Source organism: Moschus berezovskii, chromosome 24, assembly GCF_049115385.1.
Source record: "Moschus berezovskii isolate FMDL1 chromosome 24, NW_MosBer_1.0, whole genome shotgun sequence".
Classification (NCBI taxonomy): Eukaryota; Metazoa; Chordata; class Mammalia; order Artiodactyla; family Moschidae; genus Moschus; species Moschus berezovskii.
Window position 1 is genome coordinate 54,176,652 of NC_142483.1, and position 18,635 is coordinate 54,195,286.

The 18,635-nt window shown below is 45.6% G+C and overlaps 2 protein-coding genes across 3 annotated transcripts in view; both read left to right on the plus strand.

Moving 5' to 3' along the window:
* The first annotated feature begins 3,242 nt into the window (after window positions 1-3,242).
* Window positions 3,243-18,635, plus strand: part of GLB1 (galactosidase beta 1) — a 107,582-nt gene continuing 92,189 nt past the window's right edge. The window contains exon 1 of one of the 2 annotated variants that reach the window (XM_055414735.2): window positions 3,243-3,395. In XM_055414735.2, the coding sequence (XP_055270710.1) occupies window positions 3,324-3,395 (72 nt within the window). In that variant the 5' untranslated portion in view covers window positions 3,243-3,323. Of the gene's footprint in view, window positions 3,396-3,899; window positions 4,039-18,635 lie in introns of those variants that run through there. The other variant, XM_088831752.1, reaches the window with a different exon arrangement.
* Window positions 3,901-17,156, plus strand: TMPPE (transmembrane protein with metallophosphoesterase domain). The gene is made up of 2 exons (XM_055414736.2): window positions 3,901-4,038; window positions 5,495-17,156. The coding sequence occupies exon 2, from the start codon at window positions 5,604-5,606 to the stop codon at window positions 6,936-6,938; it is 1,335 nt and encodes a 444-aa protein (XP_055270711.2). The 5' UTR covers window positions 3,901-4,038; window positions 5,495-5,603; the 3' UTR covers window positions 6,939-17,156.

The window sequence follows — 18,635 nt, forward strand, 5'->3', positions numbered from 1 at the left end:
AATCTGCCCGCCAATGCAGGAGACACAAGAAATGTGGGCTTCACCCTGGGTTGGGAAGATCCCCCGGAGAAGGAAAATGGCAACCCACTCCAGCAATCTGGACTGGAAAATTCCATGGACAGAGGAGCCTGGTGGGGTACGGTCCATGGGGTCACAGAGTCAGACACAACTGAGCATTGCATAGCACAGCAGCACATACTGTGTGTGCACACCTGGACAGGAGCTATAAATAAAGCAGGCACAGAAGCATCATGGCCTTGTGAAAATAACTCAGACTCTAATAAACCACAATGAAAAAATACAAAAAAGAACATTTATATATATATGTATATAAATAAACTGGAATCAATTTGCTATAATCTAGAAACTATTAATAACATAACATTGTAAATCAACTATACCTCAATAAAAAAATAAAGATAAACAACTTGGGGTTTAAAGTCAGGCAATGAGACTAGAGATCCCATCACCTCCTGGCTCTGTGGCTGCTGGCATGTACCTCGTCTGTGACTCGGTTTTCTCATCCGAGAAATGTGGATAATGACACGAAACTAGGTTGTGACGCAGACTGACTCACTGCTGGTAAAGCCTTTAGCACAACCACGACTATTATCACTTCCAGTTCAACTATAACACAGAATCCGGAGCTAAAATCTCAGAAACAAACTGCTATCTACACTCTCTTCTACTGTAAAGGGTCAGATATGATCCATTTTAGGTTTTGTGGGTCATAAAGGAAAGATATGACAAACCTAGCCATTTTAACCAAATTAAAATGCAGAGACATCACTTTGCCAACAAAGGTTCGTACAAACCTCTGTTTTTTCTAGGAGTCATGTATGGATGTGAGAGTTGGACCATCAAGAAAGCTGACTGCCAAAGAAGACTCTTGAGAGTCCCTTGGACAGTAGAGAGATCAAGCCAGTCAGCCCTTAAGAAAATTAACCCTGAATATTCACTGGAGGGATAGATGCTGAAGCTGAAACTCCAGTACTTTGGGCACCTGACGCAAAAGTTGATTCATTGGAAAAGACTCTAATCCTAGGAAAGACTGAAGGCAAAAGAAGACGAGGGAGGCAGAGGATGAGATGGCTGGATAGCATCACTGACTCAATGGACATGAATTTGAGCAGATTCCGGTAGACAGTGGAGGACAGAGGAGTCTAGCCTGCTGCAGTCTATGGCGTTGCAAAGAGTTGGATACAACTTAGGGACTGAACTGTTGTAGCCACGCATTCTGGGAAACAAACTCACTCAGAAGGACAATGCAGATAGTGGACTGCAGTTTATTACACTGGCAGGCCCAAGGCAGAGTCTCCTCTTAGCCAAGGACCCTGACCAGTTTTTGTGAAAACCTTATATACCCTAAGTGTACGTGCTCAAACCCACCTCCCCAAATTCCTTGAAACTAGTCTGGACAAGGTAAAAGAGAGATACAATCAAAGTGAACCCGTGATTCGTGTGTCACAAGACTGGATAAACAGTGGACATTTATCAATAGGCCTGCGATCATGTCCGGATAAACAGAATGGAATTTACCACTGTGTTCTGTTACAGAGATAATTAGCATATTCCTTTAGGCAACGGAGAGTCCAAGTACAAATCCTGAGGCTCTTTTATGGGGGGGGGGGGTCTGGTTTCCCATTGGTATGCCACTTCTGTAGACACCGGGCACAAAGTTCTGAGTCCATTGGGAGGGTGACCATGCGTGTAGCCTAATGTTCCCAGCCTGGCCTAAGATGGAGTCCATGAAGTTTCCTCCTTCATTATATTTAACATGAGTGAATTTTGTAGTGTTGGGGCCAGTGTGAGGAAAGAAGGAGAGACTCCATCTTGAAGCCTGTCATTCGTTTTAAAGACAGGATGTAAACTGGGCCTGAACCCTGCCCAAGAATGAGACATCCATTGCTAATAAAAACCAGGTCTCCTGGAGACTTCCCTCCATACAGATGGCAAACGGAGACTGCAGTTAAGGTCAGGCTGCCCCTGTTAGATTAACCATGGAGATACCCCTCTTGATGTATAATCATTGTTCCCCAGCTTTAACCTTAATTGTTTGTTCTCCTAGCACCTACTTGCTGTAAAACTCAGTCATACACAACAAAGAGTTTGCTAACATGTCACCACTCATGTGGTGGGGGTGGGATGGTTATAAAACTGGGCCTCTGGGAAACATCAAGGTCCTTGTTGGGCACTGATTCCCTTAGACCTGTTGGTGTGATAAATGGTACTCCACACTGTCTTGTGTCCTCTGAGGTGTGTTTTGTGATTCCGGATTCCACAACAGTAGAATATTAATCATAACTCAATAAAGCTGGTAAATATATATACATAATAATATTTGAAAGCGATTTCACTAAAGGCACCTTTCTCCGAGACTCAGTTTCGATTAAAGTTGATTAAAGTGCAGTGATGCAAAGAGGGTATTTGCAGAGTTTTGGCAACCAGGTAGGAAAAGACAACTTTAGGTTCAGATCTAGGGGTAACCAGCAGTCCCGAACTGGTTAACTCACAGTAGAGTCTCCCTTTCCCCAAGTGTAAAAAGAGATCATACTGGATATTTTATGTCCACTTGACATATCTGCCTGCATCACAGGGATGCTGAGTGGCTTAAGTGCAAAACTGAAAGATGGGAGCTGTTGGTACTCTTCTTTCTCAAAATCCAGCATGAAATAAAAATTCCGAAGACCCGAGTGCCTTGAGGGTTGGCATTCCTGAAGATTTCGCCACAGTTGAACCACACTTCTTACTGTATCAGTAACCTGGAATAATGGTTCTCAAGCTTTGTGGGCTGTCAGAATAACCTGGAGAGTTGTAAAAATAAATTTCTGGACCCTATCCCTAGGGTTTCTTGGGCAAGGACTCGTTATTTCCAATTCTAATACGTACCAGATAGAAGATTGGTTCAGGGACCACACTTGGCTGACCCCTGGTTGTTTTCCAGACTGCCCCTATTAAGGGCTGAGGATCCATCTAGTCCACTTAGGTTTAACTGCCCGTTTCTGTCGTGTCCAGGAAGCCGGAGAGCAAGGAGACCCTTGTTAAAGTCCAAACCCGAGGTGCCTTATCAAGCTGCTGACAGCCTGTACTCCTGAGTGTCTTTGCAAAAGGTTCCTCCCTCAGGCGGAGGCCTGCCAGGGTCAGATAACACTGCCCTGTAGTCACGCGGCCGCGTGTGGCCCCAGGCTCTCGGCTCCCCGGACTCCCGGCTCCGCGGCGGCGGCGGGGCGGGGCGCGGGGCGGGGCCAGGCCCCCGGTCCTCGGTCAAGTGACACCGAACTGCTGCCCTGGCTGACTGCGGAGCCGGAGGCCCGAGAGTGGACATGCCGGGGGTCGTTCGCCTCCTCGCCCTGCTGCTGGTGCCGCTGCTGCTGGGCTCTGCGCGTGGTTTGCACGTAAGTCCACAGGACCCCTGCGCAAAAAATGATGAATCAGGGGGACGCTGGCGGGGAACCGGGCTGGGTTGCGGCCACCTAGGGCCCCACACAGGGCCCCACAGGGCGGAGGTCCTAGGACCCCGAGGCACGCCCGGGCCCGCCCGGCTATCCGGGAAGCTCAGGCGGTGGGCCGGCCCTCCCGTCGGGGGCGGGCCGGGCGGGGCGCGCGTCCTTACCAGTCGCTCTGTCGCTCGTGAGTTCCGCTTCTGCCGCCTCTGTCGCCGAGAGCCACTTCCTTATCGATGCAACCAAGGGCTGAGATGAGGTGCTTTCCAGCTTTGCGGGTTTCCGGGAGTGGGATTCTGAGTAGCGTGCGTTCTTGAAGGGCGCCGGAGGCTCGGGCTTGGCGCGCCTCTCTTGCCTGCACTCTGCGGAGCGCTCCGGAAGGAGAATAGTGGGGTCACGAGAGGCCCTAGCAATGGGAATATTGGATTAATTACCTTCGGGGTGTTCTCTTTGAGGGCGTCTCTTGCCCATCTCGCTACTTCCCTCCGCCTACTTTTAAGGCTTGGATTTTTCAAAGCTTCAGCGTTTGACGGTGGGCAAGGGGCAGGCTGCAGGTGGCCGCCAGCGTTGCTGGAAGGAGGTCTGGCCCGGCGAGGTGTGTGCTGCGGTGGGGACGCGGGGGGCGGGGAGGGGGGGAAGTCGTGCACAATTGTGGGAGGACAGCCCCAGTCTACCCGGCAGAGCTAAGGTAGGGGCCGAGGGAACTCGGGATCGCTCCTGTGCAGGTCAGCATCCTGGCCTTGGAAAGGTGGGGGTGGGGAGATCTGAGCTGGGAGATGAGAGTGGGGACTTGAAACGGGCGCCTTTCTCTCTACACTTTCTGGAAACCTATTTTGGTTCCTCCAGAGTTCCGGTGGGCTGAGTCTGGGGCTTGTTTTATAAGTAGAAGCTGGTGAACTTGACTTGCAAATTACACCCTCTGATAAGAGGCTTTTTAATAAAGTGCCTAGAGCAGAAAAAAGAAAAAAAGGCCTACATTTATCTAAAAGCAAGGCTGAGAATCTTACTTGGAAAACAACTGCTGAAAATATTTTCGTTTGGGGTCTTATTGGGAGAAAGTCACCTCAAATGAATATTTGCTAACCTTTGTCTATAGTTCCCTTGCACAGTTTTTTGTCTGGGAGCCAGCCAGCTGTGAGAACCAACCCAGAGACTGGCTCCACCCCAGGAATCTTTATGTCAGTTGCCTCAGTTCCCCTCCTTGGCCTACAGCTGAAAAAAATACCAGCAGACTAGCTTTCCATGGCTTCCTGGTTTACACTTTAGAAAAGCGGTTCTCAAACTGTAACTGTCCTAGAAGTTAGAACATTTAAAACTATATGTTAATAAACAATATATATATATTTTAAATAAGTTGTTCTCTCCAGTTTTTAGGGGACAAAGGGACATTGTGCATTTTTGCAAACCTCTTTCATGTCTTTTTTTTTTTTTGGAGATTAGACTTTGTTTTTTTCAAACTTTAAATTTTTTATTTTGTTTTGAGGTATAGCCTATTAACAATGTTATGGTAGTTTCAGGTGGACAGCAAAGGGACTCAGCCATACGTATACTTGTATCCATTCGTGTCTGTCTTAATAGATGACTGTTGAATGCTCGTAGCTACTTCTGCATTCAGTTTTGCCATATCACATGTCATGTAACCTCTGGAAACTTCACTGTACACTCATGAGAGAATGGTTATGGCTTAGTACTGTTTTTGAAAACAGTCAGTGGACACCCCTACCCTTCCCCCTCAACCCCAACAGTCCAAAGGGTCTCCCTGGACCACACTTTGAGAACCGCTGATTTAGAATAATGTTTCTCTTATTATAAAAGTTCATATACATGCTGTGGAGATACTTGAAAGATGCAGAAAACTGTAAGAAAGTGAAACTGCCCATCCTGTTACAATCAGGTGTGTTTGTAGTTCACTAATAAAGTGTAGCAGCTGACTGGTACTTGAGTGGCTTGGATTCAAGGCTGGTTGGGCAGATGTAAGTGGCCTTCAGGTTTTGACAGGGGACAAGAAAGCTCTCATATCCCACAAAGCTGACGCCGGTTCCTGGTTGCAGGAGGAGCTGACCTGGAAACCTGTCCTTGGCCACTGTCCTATCTAAGGAACTCACCTTCCAGAGCTCACCCGCACAGAGCTGGCGGGGTATCCTCTTAGGAGCAGAGGCAATGGCGATCTTCAGGCAGCTGTCCCTGGGCGCAAAGGCCGCCCTGGCTGCTGGCACTGTCTTCGTGTCCATGGTTGTCTCCCGGTCCTACCTGGCGGAGAGCCTGGAGTTCAGGGCCTGGCGATGCCTGTTCCGCCTGCAGCTCGCCCTGTTTGCCAACTCGCTCATGCTCCTCGGCTCCATCTACATCTGGCGTAGCACCGTCAGCAATCTCAGGCATTCCCCGGCTGCAGAGTCAGCCGGTTTCCAGCTCTGGAAGATGATCGTCGTGGCCTTCCTGGCCCTGGCGCATTCCAGCTTCTTCACCATGATCTTTCTAGTGGCCGAGGAGCCCTATCTCTTTTCCCTGGTTGCCTACACCTGCCTCGGGGCATATGTCATCATGCTCTGCTTCCTCTGTGTCCTCAGCGGCATGGAGCAGGCCTACCAGCTCCTGGCCTGGCGCGCCGGCAGGGCGGTGGGCAGCCTTGAGAAGACCAGGAAGCTGGTCCTCCGACCAGCACTGGCGGTGGCGGTGACCGCTGTGCTCAGCGTGGTGGGGCTGCTCAATGCCGCCCAGCCCCCAGCGGTGACCACTGTGCGGGTGCCCATGCATCGGCTGCACCCCTCCATGAACAGCCTCAAGATCGTGCTCCTCTCAGACATCCACCTGGGCCCCACGGTGGGCAGGACCAAGATGGACATGTTCGTGAGGATGGTGAACATGCTGGAGCCGGACGTCACAGTGATCGTGGGCGACCTGTGCGATTCCGAAGCCTCTGTACTGCGCACGGCAGTGGCCCCTCTGGGCCAGCTGCGTTCACGCCTGGGCACCTACTTTGTCACGGGCAATCACGAGTACTACACATCGGATGTCAGCAACTGGTTTGCGCTGCTGATGTCCCTGAACGTCCAGCCCCTCCACAATGAGAACGTGAGGATTTCTGCCACTGGGGCCCACCGTGAGGATGACGACTGGATCTGCCTGGCTGGGGTGGACGACATCGAAGCGAACATCCTGCACTACACTGGCCATGGCATGGACCTGGAGAAGGCCCTGGAGGGCTGCAGCCTGGACCACCCCACCATCCTGCTAGCTCACCAGCCCCTGGCTGCCAAGAGAGCCTTCCAGGCCCGGCCAGATATTAACCTGATCCTTTCTGGGCACACGCATGCTGGGCAGATCTTCCCCTTGAACGTGGCAGCCTATCTCCTGAACCCCTTCTTTGCTGGTCTCTACCAGGTGGCCAAGACTACATATGTATATGTGAGCCCAGGCACGGCCTATTATGGGATACCCATGCGTTTGGGCAGCAGGGCAGAAATTACCCAGCTCATCCTGCAGCCGGCCCCCTGACCCCACCCCTGCCTGCCCCCTGGGCCCCTGCCTCCTTGTTGCCTGTCCCCATCCCTCTGCAGAGCAGGCCGTCCATCTACCCCCTCCAGCCTCCCCTGCCAACCCACACTTGTCACAAGACTGGCTGGTACCGTGATCTGTGCTGGGGCTGCCTGGCAAGTCTAGGGAGGTTAACTCTGCAGATGACCACCTGCTTTTTCATACGCATTTGTGAGGCCACTAAAGTAACATGTAAGGACAGGCATCTGTTTTCCAAATGATGTGGAGTAAACCCTCCTCGTCTGCAGAACTCACAAGGATGCCCTGAAAACAGGGGTTGCTGAATAGGGATGCTTCTGGCAAGTGGAATAGGGAAGGGACTCTTGGTGTTCTAAAAATCTTCTTTTGAACTTAAGCAGTTTCCAGAAATCAGTGATCCAGAGCTTTCTGAGGAAGGGGCAGTGGGGCTAGGGAATCTGGTAGAACAGGCAAGATGGAGGCCCCTCTGGCTGCTGGAGAAGAAGGTTTACTTTTCCCCCTTGGTTCTATCAGAGTCGCCTTTACTGAGAGCATCAGCCAAACCATCTGTTATACAGGGCTCCTCCTGTTCCTCTGGGCCTTGATTGATGCTGTCTAACTGGCTGCTGGACCTTTGGGCTTGGGGGTGGAGTGGAAGAATGTGAGCACTTCGAGATGAAGGTCATGGTGCCGCTGCCTAGAATTCAGAGGGTGTTTGCTAACCTTGACTACATTTGTATTACAACACTTGGATGGAGTGATTAGAGACAGGCAACTTGCCCTTGCTGAGACATGAGCAAACTAAGGCAAAGGGAAGTTAGGGCACTGGCAACATTGGAAGGGTCGTGGGAGATTCCGGGTTGAGAGCCAGGTTTCTGCCTTTCCACTGCCTGTATCCTCATAGGTGAGAACGGGATTCAAACACAAGTAACAGTGTAACGAGAAGGGCCTGGAACCTGATGTCCTTTCCAAGTACTCTCCTTGAGGCTGATTTCAGTTCATCATAACTACATGGGCCCTGAAGCGGGTTAGACAGTTTCAATGTCAGGCAACTTACATGGGAGGGGCAGCCACGAAACTGAAGATCACACCCTCCACCCCAGGTTGGGTTTAGAAATGGAGGTTCGCTCCCTCCCAGTGGGAAGCTTGAGGCTTGCATCAGGAGTGGCAGGGGCCTTTCCTCCCTGTGGGTCCTGGCCTTGGGATGCTGGGCTATCCTTCCTCTCCAGCTGACCCCATCAGTTATCCTTGCGCTCTGGTCATGGAACCAGATGGCCATCTCTGTGCTGGATCCACAGAAAAAGAGGCAGGGGTCAATATGTTTTGAGCAGCCCTGGCCCCACTGGCTGGCCTCTGTGTCAGAGGCAGGGGACCCTGTGACCCTGGGCTAGCAATAAATCCTGATAGAAAAGGCCTCACTGGGAATCCTTCTCTGACCTCTGACCAGGGTGGGGTGGGGCTCCTCACCTTCCTGTTCACTTGTCAGGCAACATTGGGCAAACCTGATGTCACTGAGCCTCAGCTTCCCTCACCCTGAAATGGGGATAATTACTGTATGTACCTCAAGATTGTTTTGAGGGGAGGGTATTAAAACGTGGTGCAAAAAACAAAAACAAAAAAACACAGTTGCCAGGACTCAGTCACAAGGAAGCACTTGATGTTGCCAATTTTAAAACATCCCATGGGGTGTGCAGTGGTACTGTTGGTGCCAGGTGCCCAGAGAATTTGTGGAGCAGCCACTCCTAGGGAATGGGAATGGGTACCATGCCCAGTGATTTGTCAGAGCAGCAACTGCTGGCATTGCTTTCCTCTGCCTCTCTGCCTGTTTTTTGTCTCCCTGTTCGGAGGGAGGCAGGGCCTGGCCAGGGCATTTCTCCATTTTCCCAGGCGAGTATCATTTGCTTTTGTTCTTGGTCAGTGGAACCCCGGGGGATCCTGGAGACCACCTCCCTTGTTTCCAGGCAGCCAGAGTGCTGACAGTCGGCCTTCCAGGCAAGTTTAAAATGCATCTTTGCGTGGAGATTGCAGTGGTTTCCTTACTATGTACCCCTGTGTGTTTAATCGTTCTTACAGTCAGGCATATGTTTGGAGAAAAACTTATCTACAACCAAGGAAGGGGCCCTGGAGAGCCTTTCTTTGAACACATTTTGCAGATGGCGGGGCCGTGGGAGGGGAAAACGCTTTGCCCTGGGCAGCGCCCAGCCCAGCTCGAGTTCTCTGACTGCCTTCTCCGCGGCGTCACTCAAGCTCCCGCCTCCCCCTGCCTCAGAAAGGCCGCTCCCCCACACCCTCTCACTCTCTCGTGCCCCGACCCCAGGTGGGACCCCTGGCTCTCTGGCTCCCTTGTTCGGGCGCCCCCAGCCTGTCTTAGTTCTGTCATCTGTCTCCCACCTTCTGGTGCCGTGTGTGTCTCTCCTGCTCCACCAAGTCTTATTTCACTGGTTTCTTAACTGGGGATCTTTCCAGTACCTGAGCTGGATGGAATGTACTTGCATCAGTCCTGTTTTTTATCTTGCATCTTTGTCTCTTCTCTTGCCCTTGAGTGTCAGTACTTTTTGGTCCTGTGCTGTGTCATCCTTATTCTGAAACCCTTGGTTGACTGATTCCTGTCTTAACAGAAACAGGACAGGTCCATCTTCTGTGCCCAAGGAATAGTCAGCAACACCTTCTCACACTTGGTTTGTGTTCCTTGATTTTATGGGGGAAGCTTTCCGAGCAGAAATTTCTCCATTTCTGTTCAGATATGATCTGTGGCGGCGCATGTGTGGTTTGCTCTCCATGGACCCCGGGCGCCTATGTTCCCCCATTCTTTGCTCATTTACCTTCTTTGATTTATTTATTGCCAGGGGAGGTGGTGAGAAACATTTACTTGAAGCTTGAAAAGGCTTTCAATTTCATTCTAGTTTTTTTTTTTTATTTTAATATATCCGTTAAATGCAAGTTAAACAAAAAATTTTCTAAAAATTAACAGTAACGTGTAGTATACTACTGTTGTTAGAAAATCTCAGTACATTTATCCTACTGCTGTTTATTCCAAACATCCAGCCATCCATCCTTTTCCCCTCTTATTTTGTTTATTCTTTTTAAAGTCTTTTACTGGGAAAATTTGAAAGTATTCATGAAGTAGAGAAAACAGCAACTGAGTTTCTATGTGCCCATCACAAAGCTTCAACACTTGTGATTATTCCCCTGTTCTTTCTCATCTGCCTTAGCCCACACTCTGTTTTTGTCTGGAGTATATTAAGACAAATCTTAGAAAATTTGATTTTGCCCTAAAATACTTCAGTATGAATCAGTTTTTAAAAATCATATCCATAATGCTGTTCTGTCTGATGAAATTCACAGTAATTCTGTAATATCGTCTAATACCTAGTTAGGAGACTTGGGGCTAGAAGCTATAATAGGTCTTCTGCCTCTTAATAAGAGTGTTTTTTCCACTGTCTGAGGATTAAGTAGCTGTATCTATTATAGGTAAGTATAGGATTCAAATGCAGTTAACTGGATAAGGATTAGTTTTCAGCTTTTTTTCTGATTATTTCAATCGTCTTTTGTGTGTGTGATTTAAAAAAACACATAAGATAAAATTTATCATCTTAGTGATTTTTTAAGTGTACAGTTCAGTGGTATTAAGTATATTCACATCGATGTACAAGAGCTCTTCAGAGCTTTTTCATCTGCAGATCTAAAACTCTGTAGCCATTAAACAACAATGCCCCTACCCGCCCCCAGCTCCCGGGAACTCCCACTTCACATTCTGTCCCTGTGAATTTGAACGATACATCGTTTGTTTGTTTCACCTGGCATAATGTCCTCAGTGTGTGTCCATACTGCAGCATGTGACTTCCTCCCTAAGGCTGAATAATATTGCATCGTATGCGTCTACCACACTCTGTCTGTTCGTTCATCCGTCAGTGGACACCTGGGTTACTCCCGCCCCTCACCTGTTGTGAACAGTGCTGCCTGAACACGGGTGTGTGATGTCTGAGACACCGCTCTCTCTTTTGCATGTATACCCAGAAATGGAGTTGCTGGCCCATGTCGTAGTCCTATTTTCCGCGTTGTGAAGACGTTCTATACCGCTTTCCAAAGCAGCTGGACCACTTCACAGCCCCCCCAGCAGTACAGTGGTCCAGTTTCTCTGCCTCCTCACCTAAATGTATCACCTGTGTTTGTTTCTGATAGTCCTGTGAGACAGAAACTTACTGTGGCTGTTGATTTGCATTTCTCTGATGATTCGTAATGTTGAGCATGTTTTCATATGCTTGTTGGCTATTTGTATAGCATCTTTAGAGAAATGTCTATTCAGCTCTTTTGCCTACTTTAAGTCATAGTATTTGATTTGTTTGTTTTTGAGTTGTAGGTCTTTATATATTCTGGATATTAACTGCTTATCGCAAATATTATCTCCCATAGACTCGCTTTTAATTGTATTGATTGTATCCCTTGATGTGAAAAAGTTTTTAAGTTTCATATTCTATTTGTCTATCTTGATTTTGTCACCTATGCTTTTGGTATCATATTCAAGCAGTCACTGACAGTCTCAATATCATAAAGTTTTCCCCCATTTTTTTTTTTTTGGAGGAGTTTTAAATGTTAGGTTTTATGTTTAGGTCTTTAATCTGTTTTGAGTTGTTTTTGTATATGGTGTAAAGTAAGGATCCAATTTTATTCTTCTGCTTCTGGATATCCAGTTTCCCCAAACCTTTGTTTGAGAGATTCTCCTTTCCCCAGGGTGGTCTTGGCTCCTTTGTTGATGGGCAGGTGAACATACACGTGACAGTTGATTTCAGGCCCGTCTATTCCAGTGGTCTGTTCGTCTGTCTTTATATCAGTAGCTCATTGTTTTTATTATAGTTTTGTGATATCTTTTGAAATCAGCAAGTATGAGTCTTCCAGTGTTGTTCTTCTTTTCCAAAGTTGTTCTAGCAATTTGGGGTTCCTTGAAATTCCATATGAACTTGAGGATGCATTTTCCCATTTCTGCAAAGAATGCTGTTGATGTTTTGATAGAGATTACACTGACTCTGTAGATCACATTGGGTAATACGGACATCTTAACAATACTAAGTCTCCTGATCCATTAACATGGGATGTCTTTCCATTTATTTGAGTCTGTTTAAATCTCAGTAGTGTTTTGTAGTTTTCAGTGTATGAGTCTTTCACTTCCTTTGTTAGGTTTATTCCCAAGCATTTTATTCTTTTTGATCCCATTTTCATCAAAATTCATTAATTTCCTTTTTGGATTATTCTTGTCAATGTATAGAAATGCAGCTGATTTTTGTATGTTGAGTTTATATCCTGAAACTTTGTTGAATTCATTTATTAGTTCTAATAATTGTTTGTGTATGGGGGTTGGGGGAGACTCTTTAGGGTGTTCTACATGTAAGATCACATCATCTGTGAACAGAGATAACTTTACTTTTTTCCTTTCCAATTGAATGTCTTTTTTTTCTTTGTCTTGCCTTGTTGCTCTGGCTAGGACTTCCATTAGTATCTTGACTAGAAGTGGTGAGAATGAGCATCCTGATCATGAAAGAAAAACGTGCAGTCTTTCATACTGAGTATGATGTTAGTTGTTGATTTTCATATATGGTCTTTATTGTGTTGAGGTAATTTTCTTCTATTCATAGTTTAAGTGTTTTATCATAAAAAGGTATAGAGTCTTACCAAATAGATTTCTGCCTCAGTTGAAGCAATCATGTTTTTGTTCTTCAACCTGTTAATGTGGTGCAACCTGCTGATTTTCATACGCTGAGTCACTCTTGTGTTCTAAGTCTCATTTGGTCATAATGTACTGATATAAAGAGTTGCTAAGGGAAACCCCTCGCAGTCTAGTAATTAGGACTTGGCGCTTTCACTTCTGAGGGTGCCAGTTCAATCCCTTATCAGGCAACTGAGATCCCACAAGCCAAGTGGTGCAGCCAAAGAGAAAGAAAAAGAGTTGTTGAATTTAGTTTGGTGATATTTGTTGAGGATTTTTGCATCAGTGTTAACCAAGAATATGGATATTGGCCTGTAGTTTTCTTTTTCTGTTATGTGCTGTCTAGCACTGATATCAGGATTATGTGTTGTTCTCATAGGTTGAACTTAAAAGTGTTCCCTCCTCTTTAATTTTTCAAACAGTTTCAGAAGGATTGGCATTAATTGTTCTTTAAATGTTTGGTAAAATTCCCTAGCTCAGTTGGTAAAGAATCTGCCTGCAATGCAGGAGATCCTGGTTCAGTTCCTGGGTCAGGAAGACCTCCTGGAGAAGGGACAGGTTACCCATTCTAGTATTCCTTGGTTTCTCTTGTGGCTCAGCTGGTAAAGAATCTGCCTGCAATGCGAGAGACCTGGGTTCGATTCCTGGGTTTGGAAGATTCCCTGGAGAAGGGAAAGGCTACCCATTCCAGTATTCTGGTCTGGAGAAGTCCATGGACTATACAGTCCATCGGGTCACAAACATTCGGACACTAGTGAGAGACTTTCACTTTCAAAGCATCGGGTTCTTAGTTTTTCTTTGAGATTTGCAATACTGATTCAGTCTTTTTACTAGTAATTGGCCTGCTCAGATTTTTTATTTCTTCATGATTCAGCTTATGTAGGTTGCATGTTTCTTGGTGGGCTGTATGTTACACAATTTATAGGCATACAGTTGTTCATAATAGTCTCACAATCCTTTTTATTTCTGTAGCATCAGTTGTAGCATGTTTTCTTTCATTTCTGATTTTGAGTTTTATCTCTTTTTTCTTAATCTAGCTAAAAATTTGTCCATTTTGTTGATCTTTTTAACAGATGAACTCTTACTTTCATTATTTTTTCTATTCTCTATTTCACTTGAAAAATGAAAGTGTTAGTTGCTCAATCGTGTCCAACTCATGGACTGTAGCCTGCCAGGCTCCCCTGTCCATGAATTTCTCCAGGCAAGAATACTACAGTGGGTTGCCATTTCCTTCTCCAGGGGATCTTCTTGACCCAGGGATCAAACCTGGGTCTTCAGCTTTGCAGGCAGATTCTTTACTGCCTGAGCCACTTATCCCTCCCTGCATTAATTTGCATTATTTCCTCCCTTCTGTTAGCTGTAGGTTTAGTTTTTTCCTTTGATTCCTTGAGGAATTGTGTCACTTTATAGTTATTTTGTTTGAATAAGGATCTAAAAAAAAGGTCCATATATTATATATATTTCATAAGTCTCTCTAAGTCTTTAAGATATCTTCTCTTCTTATTTTGTGTCATTTATTTGTTCAAGTTATCTGGATTTATATCTTGGTATTTCCTACATTGTGGATTTGTGGTGGTGTTTGACATGTACTAGCCTTCATATTTTCTGTAAACTGATAGAGGTGGACATCTATTAAAGTTAGAGCTGGAAGCTGGACAGATTCATGTTCAACTTCTGCCCTTTTTGGTAGGAAGACTCCACTGTTTTCAGAGATGATTAGGTTGATCAGGTGCTATCAGCTTGGCCCCACCTTAGAAAGTTGCACATCATCTTTTCATCTAAGGTTTCAGGAGTCACTGATGATTGTTGCCTGAAGTCATTAGTCTAGTAGGGATTGTAAAATGGTGATTTTTTTAAGTTTGATACATTTAATACAGAATTTAGTAGGCCAGAATACCAAATATACTTTCTAGGAATAATTAGTTGGCTTTAACGTATTCAAGAGACAATGGAAGCTTCTTTTAGCTCAGTTTTGTATTTTGAAGGCATTTTTGTGGCACTTAGAAATATAATCCTGGGAATTCCTTGGCAGTCCAGTGGTTAAGACTCTGAGCTCTTGCTCCTGAGGGCCCAGGTTCAATCCCTGATTGGGGAACTAAGATCCCACAAGCCACACAGTGTGACCAAAAAGAGGTATAATTCAGCCATCAGCCCCCAAAATAAGGATTTTTAATCAAACCATTTCTTCTGTATTTACTAGCTATGGTTTTTCTACAAAGAATTCTCTTCATCAGTTTTTTGGTTATTCTGAAAAAGTCTGTAGCAAAGGCAAGAGAGATGCTGATTCTTCCCCTTCAGTCTTCAGTTTTCAGGATAATGAATTGATACCCCAGCAAACTTCAAGGATGACCAAAAAGCTCTTCTTTTGTGTGAGAGGGAGTATTCTGAATTTGGCTATTTTTACATGTCTGATGTGTTTCAATCCAGTGAAATGTTAAATCTTTTGATGCTCAAAATAGCCCATCTTCAGCCAGTAGGAGCCCTTTCAAATTGGCTTCTATGTAATTTTGTTGTTGATAATAGTTATTGATTGTTTTAGGCCTATTTTGTATATATTCTACCCAGGGATTAAGTAATTTCTTAAGGAGCCCTGGTTTCTTTTAATGGGAAGTATTTAGAGACTATAAGGGACTAAATGAGCTAAGTGCTACTGGCTATTGTCATTTCTAAGCTGTTTCTGTCGCTACTGCTGGGAAATAAATATTTTTTTAGAAAAAGGAAAACTTTAACTTATTTTTTAGAGCAGTTTTATGTTCATAGCAAAATTAAGTGGAAGGTATAGAGATTTTCTGATTATAGGATTTTTAATTTTCTTTGATTTTATATTTGCTTATATTTTATATTGAAAATTTTGGTTCCTAACAACCCAATATAATTACATATGTATCCTACTGTGTATTTTATGAATTCAAAATAGTCATGAAATATTAATAGGATGAAATCTACTGTATGCAGGTTTGTTTGTTTTAATGCAGCTCAAGATATATTTTTATCCTTAGTTAAAATACTATTTCAAATTGACTTGATTCTCTCCTCTGTGGAAAGTTTTAAAATTAATGAAATGTGCACTCTGAGAGGAGCTGCTGCTGCTGCTGCTAAGTCACTTCAGTCGTGTCCGACTCTGTGTGACCCCATAGACGGAAGCCCACCAGGCTCCCCTGTCCCTGGGATTCTCCAGGCAAGAACACTGGAGTGGGTTGCCATTTCCTTCTCCAATGTGTAAAAGTGGAAAGTGAAAAGTGAAAGTGAAGTCGCTCAGTCGTGTCCGACCCCTAGCAACCCCACAGACTGCAGCCTACCAGGCTCCTCCATCCATGGGATTTTCTAGGCAAGAGTACTGGAGTGGCTTGCCATTGCCTTCTCCGCTGAGAGGAGCAGGTAGAATTAAATCTGTAAATGTCTGTGAGCCCTGGAGGATAGGGAACTGATCCTCAACTGTGCTCATGTGTTTTCTATTCTGCCATTTCTCCTTCCTCTTCCACTGAAATGTATTCTGTCTATCCACGGTCATTTGGAATGCTGAACAAAAATCTGTTTGGAATAAGACAAGCATAAATAAATAAAATGAGTAAATGCATAAGCTATAGTGGATCATTCACAAATTCCTCCAGATCCATATTGGTTATCACTGTTCATTCCCTGTGGCGGTTTTGCTTCTCCAGCCTGTCTGATGTAATGATGCTTCCATGATGTTTGATGTTGGAAAGGGCTCCCGCTCTGGCACAATGAAAGTGTGTTTTATAGTCTGCAGTACTGCTTCTCTTTCTCAGTTCTGTGAACTGAGGGATCTGGGAAGCCCATGAGTGTAAACACCCCTCCACCCCTGTCTTCTCCCCTTCTCTTAATCCCATTTCCCTCACCCCTAGGGTACTATCAGCCTAGGAGGGTTGTGTCTTTGTCACCCTGGAGCTGAGCAGCTCATGTCAGGGATTCTCCAGGCTGTGGGGCCTCTGGGGTGAGTTGAGAGGGTATGTAGGGGCTGGGGTGGAGGTCTATGATGAGGTGCTTAACTGAATTATAGTGAGCAACTTAAGTATCTTCATATGATCAGCATGACCCATAACTGTGATAGCACCGATCTCCTTTGCTTTCTTTATTCAGGTTGAGGAGTGTGCGCTAATAATGCAAATATAATCATTTTTAGTCCTGAGGATTAGGAAACTTGAGGCATGTTCACATTACCTGGTGATGTAAATACTGATGTTGTGTTTAATTTTTTAAAAGAAAGGCTTATTTACCACTGAAATGATCTTAAACATTATCAATAACTTTAAAAATGTTGTACTGGACAATATGAGTTAGCTGATGTGTACTTGGTCTGGGGTTACTTGTACTCCGGCCTTCTTTTTCTCCAGGATCACATGCTGTGTGCTTACTGGTTGGGGGTGGTGGGGGTGGCTTGGAAAAGCGTGGGCTTTGATTTGCTTGGAATTACTTGCTGTGAGTGCTATGACTTCATGCATTGTAAATACTGATGCTCCCACACCTGAGCACATGTGAAATAAAACTGTGACTCTTCAGTATTTGGTTCCCGTGCTAATTATTTAAAAGGGGTGGAATTTGCAGAAGGCTGATTTTCCATTATATATATTTGGGGGGAGTAAACTCTGAAGACAGCTCTTGCTCCTTCTCTCCCCATTCCTCGACTATCTTACTCCCATTCGTGTGCCACAGCCCAGAGATTTAGGAAGCTGGCTCTCGTAACCTGGATCCTTTCGGGTCCTTCCGCATGGAGAGGGGTCACTCGGGAGCCATGAGCTGGATGTTCCCTGTTGACTTTGGCTGTGACAGGCACCGGTTAGAGGTGGTCTCTTAGGTGACGTCTCTTGCTTCTGCATCTGTCCATATTCAGTTCAGTCGCTCAGTTGTGTCCGACTCTTTGCGACCCCATGAACCACAGCACGCCAGGCCTCCCTGTCCATCACCAACTCCCGGAGTTCACTCAAACTCATGTCCATCGAGTCGGTGATGCCATCGAGCCACCTCATTCTCTGTCTTCCCCGTCTCCTCCTACTCCCAATCGCTCCCAGCATCAGAGTCTTTTCCAGTGAGTCAACTCGTCGCATGAGGTGGCCAAAGTATTGGAGTTTCAGCTTTAGCATAAGTCCTTCCAATGAACACCCAGGATTGATCTCCTCTAGAATGGACTGGTTGGATCTCCTTGCAGTCCAAGGGACTCTCAAGAATCTTCTCCAGCACCACAGTTCAAAAGCATCAATTCTTCGGCGCTCAGCTTTCTTCACAGTCCAACTCTCACATCCATACATGAACACGGGAAAAACCATAGCCTTAACTAGACGGACCTTGGTTGGCAAAGTAATTTCCCTGCTCTTTAATATGCCATCTAAGCTGGTCATAACTTTCCTTCCAAGGAGCAAGCGTCTTTTAATTTCATGGCTGCAATCAGCATGCGCAGTGATTTTGGAACCCCAAAAAATAAAGTCTGACACGGTTTCCACTGTTTTTCCATCTATTTCCCAAGAAGTGATGGGACCAGATGCCATGATCTTCGTTTTCTGAATGTTGAACTTTAAGCCAACCTTTTCACTCTCCTCTTTCACTTTCATCAAGAGGCCTTTGAGTTCCTCTTCACTTTCTGCCATAAGGGTGGTGTCATCTGCATATCTGAGGTTATTGATATTTCTCCCGGCAATCTTGATTCCAGCTTGTGCTTCTTCCAGCCCAGAGTTCCTCATGATGTACTCTGCATATAAGTTAAATAAGCAGGGTGACAATATACAACCTTGACGTACTCCCTTTCCTATTTGGAACCAGTCTGTTGTTCCATGTCCAGTTCTAACTGTTGCTTCCTGACCTGCATACAGGTTTCTCAAGAGGCAGGTCAGGTGGTCTGGGATTCCCATCTCTTTCAGAATTTTCCACAGTTTATTGTGACCCACACAGTCAAAGGCCTTGGCATAGTCAATGAAGCAGAAATAGATGTTTTTCTGGAACTCTCTTGCTTTCTCCATAATCCAGAGGATGTTGGCAATTTGATC

Bases quoted from the DNA above. Each gene is read 5' to 3' on its own strand.
- TMPPE (XM_055414736.2), top strand. From the start codon at position 5,604: ATGGCGATCTTCAGGCAGCTGTCCCTGGGCGCAAAGGCCGCCCTGGCT.